The sequence below is a fragment of the Hordeum vulgare genome, chromosome 3H (assembly GCF_904849725.1).
Source record: "Hordeum vulgare subsp. vulgare chromosome 3H, MorexV3_pseudomolecules_assembly, whole genome shotgun sequence".
In the NCBI taxonomy this organism is placed as follows: domain Eukaryota; kingdom Viridiplantae; phylum Streptophyta; class Magnoliopsida; order Poales; family Poaceae; genus Hordeum; species Hordeum vulgare.
In genome coordinates, this window is record NC_058520.1 from 540,246,070 (window position 1) to 540,252,002 (window position 5,933).

Consider the following 5,933-nt stretch of genomic DNA (forward strand, 5'->3'; position numbering starts at 1 on the left):
TGCCCCCAACTGCATCCTTCTCGTTTTTCTCGTCCTGGAACAGAACAACCTAGGGTTTCCTCGCCACCGCCGTTGAGCACACCTCCTGATGCCACCGACCCCGACTCCCAATGTCGTCGATGACTCCACCTCTTGACGTCGTTGTGACTCCACCTCCTGATGTTGTCGACCCCACCTCCCGACGCTCTCGACCCTACCTCTCACTGTTGTGGTCGACTCCACCTCCCGACGCCGCGGACCCCGCCTTCCAACGCTGCCGCCGACTGCACCCCTCGACGTTGCCGACGACGACATGAATGCCAGCTAGCAGAGCTGGGTACATGCGCTTCTCCGCTGCTCCCTCTGCTCGGCCCCTCCTGATGAATCTCGTCCTATGCTTGGCCCCTCGTCGTGACCCGTCCTCTGCTCAGCCCGTCGCCGCCCCTAGACCTGCTGGCTACCGCCGGCCAAGCAGCTCGTCGAGCAACTAGCCTAGGAGGATCATCTTCTCACTTCTATCCTTTGAGCATATTCTAGTTTTTTTAGTATATGAACAAAATTAGTGGGATAGTTGTATTGGACAAGAGAATTATAACAAGCTAAAAATAACTCGATATAGATTATTTAGTACAGTACAAGATTACAATCCAAGAGCAATATAGACTTTACACTGGATATACCAGGAATAAGCTGAAAAACAAAAGCTTAAAAGAACTGGTTGGCTTATTATCTGAAGCTTATTTTCATTGAAACTTATCTGACGCTTATTTTTACATGAATTTATTTTCACAGCATAGCTAAGCATTCGCCAACATGCTTTTTCCCTGTAGTACACGACAGTGTCCAGCACCACTCATGGTTTGTATATGCGCAAACCGCGAGGCGCACAGGCAGAAGCAGACGACGAGGCCCATGCCGCTGGCTTGTCCAAACAGAGACGCAGCAACCACCGAATGGGTCGGACTCCAAGACCACCGGCCATGCAGGATAAATAGCCAGGCATGCGTGCCGTTGCCGAAGCCGCGTCATCCGTTATTACGACGCCGGCCATCGTAGTCGATCGCTGCCGGCGCTTTTCTTACGTAGATACAGTACATCGCACAATGTGGCCATGGGTGGCGTTGGTGCTGGTCGCGTTGTGGGTCCTGCCGGTCGCGTCGGTCGATGCTCCGGCGGCGTCCTACATTGTGCACATGGACAAGTCGGCCATGCCGAGCGGGTTCTCGAGCCACCTGCGCTGGTACGAGTCCATGCTCGCGGCGGCCGCTCCTGGGGCAGACATGTTCTACGTCTACGACCACGCCATGCACGGCTTCGCCGCACGGCTCCCTGAGGAGGAGCTCGACAAGCTCCGGCGCTCCCCGGGGTTCGTGTCGTGCTACCGCGACGACGCGAGGGTGGTGCGCGACACGACGCACACGCCCGAGTTCCTCGGCGTGAGCGCGGCCGGCGGGATATGGGAGGCGTCCAAGTACGGCGAGAACGTGATCATCGGCGTAGTGGACACGGGAGTGTGGCCTGAGAGCGCGAGCTTCCGCGACGATGGGCTCCCCCCGGTGCCGGCACGGTGGAAGGGCTTCTGCGAGTCCGGCACCGCGTTCGACGCCACCAAGGTGTGCAACCGGAAGCTCGTCGGCGCGCGCAAGTTCAACAAGGGCCTCATCGCCAACAACATCACCATCGCTGTCAACTCCCCGCGGGACACGGAAGGCCACGGCACGCACACGTCGTCGACTGCCGCCGGCTCGCCCGTGTCGGGCGCGTCCTTCTTCGGCTACGCGCGAGGCATCGCTCGCGGCATGGCGCCCCGCGCCAGGGTGGCGGTGTACAAGGCCTTGTGGGACGAGGGCGCGTACACTTCCGACATACTCGCCGCCATGGACCAGGCCATAGCCGACGGCGTCGACGTGCTCTCCCTCTCCCTCGGCCTGAACGGCCGGCAGTTATACGACGACCCTGTCGCGATTGGCGCGTTCGCGGCGATGCAGCGCGGCGTGTTCGTGTCAAACTCGGCGGGTAACGATGGACCGGACCTCGGGTACCTCCACAACGGCTCGCCATGGGTGCTCACCGTCGCGTCGGGCACGGTGGACCGGGAGTTCTCCGGCGTCGTCAGGCTCGGTGACGGCACGACCTTCGTCGGTGCATCGCTATACCCAGGAACCCCGAGCAGCCTCGGGAACGCCGGGCTGGTGTTCCTCCGCACGTGCGACAACGACACGTTGCTCTCCATGAACCGCGACAAGGTCGTGCTCTGCGACGCCACGGACACGGACTCCCTCGGGTCCGCGGTATCCGCGGCACGGAAAGCCAAGGTGCGCGCCGCGCTGTTCCTGTCGAGCGACCCGTTCAGGGAGCTCGCGGAGAGCTTCGAGTTCCCGGGCGTGATCCTGAGCCCGCAGGACGCCCCCGCGCTGTTGCACTACATCCAGAGGAGCCGCACGCCCAAAGCCTCGATCAAGTTCGCCGTGACCGTGGTGGACACGAAGCCCGCGCCATTGGTGGCGACATACTCGTCCCGCGGCCCGGCAAAGAGCTGCCCGACGGTGCTTAAGCCCGACCTGTTGGCTCCCGGCTCGCTCATCCTCGCATCGTGGGCGGAGAACGCCAGCGTCGCCTATGTTGGCCAGCAGCCACTGTTTGGCAAGTTCAACATCATATCTGGCACGTCCATGTCGTGCCCGCACGCGTCGGGCGTCGCGGCGCTGCTCAAGGCCGTCCACCCGGAATGGAGCCCCGCGGCGGTGCGGTCGGCGATGATGACGACGGCTAGCGCGGTGGACAACACTTTCGCTCCCATCAAAGACATGTCTGGCGGCAACCAGAACGGGCCAGCCTCACCGCTCGCCATGGGGTCTGGCCACATTGACCCCAACCGCGCCCTGGCCCCGGGCCTGGTCTACGAAGCCGGGCCGTACGATTACATCAAGCTCATGTGTGCCATGAACTACACGACGGCGCAGATCAAGACCGTGGCGCAGTCGTCGGCCCCCGTGGACTGCGTCGGTGCATCGCTCGATCTCAACTACCCGTCCTTCATCGCCTACCTTGACACGGCCGGGGAGAAGACATTCGCCCGGACCGTGACCAACGTGGGCGACGGGCCAGCGAGCTACAGCGCCACAGTGGAGGGACTGGACGGGCTGAAGGTGAGCGTCGTGCCAGACAGGTTGGTGTTCGGCGGGAAGCACGAGAAGCAGAGGTACAAGGTCGTGGTTCAGGTGCGGGACGAGCTAATGCCCGAGGTAGTGCTGCATGGGTCGTTGACGTGGGTGGACGACAACGGCAAGTACACGGTGAGGAGCCCCGTCGTGGTGACCACGACGTCTGTGCTATAGGATTCCTACGTGCACACTGCACAGATCAGTATATGTACGCGCATCAAGTCGTTGGAGGAAAGGTAATCGAGCGAGACAGTGAGGTAAGTGAAAGCTTGTGATCCAACAACTGACCATACGGCAACACACTACGGTCATATGGTATAGATAATGAAATGTTTGGTTCAGTTATGGAACTGCGTTGAGACAACTTTCCCTCATCTCTCTCGCGACCCAATTGAAAATGCTGCTCAGGGATGATGAGTTGAAATGGTACAAGAGCGGTGGTAGGAAAGATTATTTGAAAGAATGAGATAGAAATGGGACCGGCTAGAGATCAATCAGCTGAAACGAAATTTTGATCAGTCGACTGGCCCAAATTTGTTTCAGTCGATTTGCTCCCAGTGAGAATGGAGGGACAGAGCGCCGCATGGGTGGATCTTGAGAGTCCATCCATGCATGATCTTTAGTGCTGCTCAGGTGTGGCTGACGCGGAGCTGGAACCAGTTCTTTGTTCACTTCCATGCGATGCATGCATGCACACAACCGCACAATCTCATGAGCAATATTTAGTTCATTAAGCACCGGTTATTGGCACTTAATTAATCACAAACAAAACCAGCCGTAACCGCCATTATCCGAACGACTATATGTGAGGTGCTCGGGGTGTGGGCGTGGAAGTGGTCGCCGGCAAACATTCCCCATGTGAACTGGGTGACCCTCCCGATGCGAGCGGGAGTCGACCGATTTTTTGGCGACGCGGCCTCGAGAACCGTATCCGGCGCGGGGGATGGGGGACCGTATCCGGCGCAGCCTTTCGCGTCATTCTCGGGACGTCTCGCAGGACAACCGCCGAGACAGCGGGCGGGATGACCGTCGCGGTGATGGTGGTCGTCGACGCTCTGATGGCCCTGGCGTGGATGCTGGGCATGCCGCGGTGCTGCAGGGCCCTGGCGTGGCTGCTGGGCACGCCGCGGTGCTCTAGGGCTCTAGCTCGGCCAGCGGTGGGCTAGCCCGCGCCCTCGAGACAACGCTGGTGCTGACCACTCCTTTGGCTGCTGCTGGGCGCGACCGAAGCCCGATGTGTCCGTGCTCGCCACGCGCGGCACGTCGCCGCTGTTGAAAATATGCGCTAAAAACAATAATAATATGATTATTATTATATTTCTTTGTTCATGAGAATTGTCTATTATTCATTTTATAATTTTATTAACCGGAAACCGTAATACATGTGTGAATACATATACCACACCATGCTTCTAGTGAGCCTCTAGTTGACTAGCTCGTTGATCAATAGATGGTCTTGTTTTTCTTAACATGGACATTGGATGTCGTTGATAACGGGATCACAATATTAAGATAATTATGTGATGGATAAGACCCAATTCTAAGCATAACACAAGATCGTGTAGTTCGTCTGCTATAGTTTTTCTAACGTCAAGTATCATTTGCTGACCATGAGATTGTGCAACTCCCGGATACCGTATGAGTGCTTTGGGTGTATCAAACGTCACAACGTAATTGAGTGATTATAAAGGTGCACGATGGGTATCTCTGAAAGTGTTTGTTGGGTTGTACGGATCGAGAGTGGGATTTGTCACTCCGTGTGACGGAGAGGTATCTCTGGGCCCACTCGGTAATCTATCATCATATTGAGCTCAGTGTGACTAAGGAGTTAGTCACGAGATGATGTGTTACAGAACGAGTAAAGAGAATTGCCGGTAACGAGATTGAACAAGGTATAGGGATACCCACGATCGAATCTCGGGCACGTATCATATTGGTAGACAAAGAGAATTGCATACGAGATTGATTGAATCCTTGACATCGTTGTTCATCCGATGAGATCATCGTGGAACATGTGCAAACCAACATGGATATCCAGACCCCATTGTTGGTTATTGATCGGAGAGATGTCTCGGTCATGTTTGCATGTCTCCCGAACCCGTAGAGTCTACACACTTAAGGTTCGATGACGCTAGAATTGTGAAGGGAATAGTATGTGGTTACCGAAGGTTGTTCGGAGCCCCGGATGAGATCTTGGACATCACGAGGAGCTCCGGAATGGTCCGGAGGTAAAGATTGATATATAGGAAGTCATGTTTTGGTCACCGGAAAGATTTCGGGCTCATCGGTAATGTACGTGGAGTGCCGAGAGGGTGCCAGAGGACCCCCGGGAGGGGTGTGACGACCAAAGGACTTCATGGGCTGTTAGAGGATGTGGACCAGATCTTATTGGGCTGGCCAAGGCCTTTCCTAAAGGCCCATGCAACTAGGGATAAGGAGATAAGGCTAAAGGAGATTTAAAAGGAAGAGATCTACCTCCCTTGTGGGAGGTGGACTCCTCCCTTATCTTGGCCGAATCTCTCCTCCTTGGAAGAGGGGCCAAGGCAGCCTTCCCTCTCCCTCCTTCTATATATACTTGAGGTTTTGGGATTTTTGAGACACAATTATCTCTCTCACACAGCGCAACCCTACCTCTCTCCTCTTCCTCCTCCGCAGCGCTTGGCGAAGCCCTGCCAGAGAACCACATAGCTACACCGTCACCACGCTGTTGTGCTGCCGGAGCTCTCCCTCAACTTCTCCTCTCTCCTTGCTGAATCAAGAAGGAGGAGACGTCACCGGGCTGTACATGTG

The 5,933-nt window shown here is 56.4% G+C and overlaps 1 protein-coding gene across 1 annotated transcript; it reads left to right on the forward strand.

The window, feature by feature from the left end:
* Positions 1-1,001: 1,001 nt before the first annotated feature.
* Positions 1,002-3,488, forward strand: LOC123440492 (subtilisin-like protease SBT3). The gene has a single exon (XM_045117055.1). It carries the CDS (start codon positions 1,083-1,085, stop codon positions 3,315-3,317), a length of 2,235 nt encoding a protein of 744 aa, XP_044972990.1. The 5' UTR covers positions 1,002-1,082; the 3' UTR covers positions 3,318-3,488.
* The last annotated feature ends 2,445 nt before the right edge of the window (positions 3,489-5,933 follow it).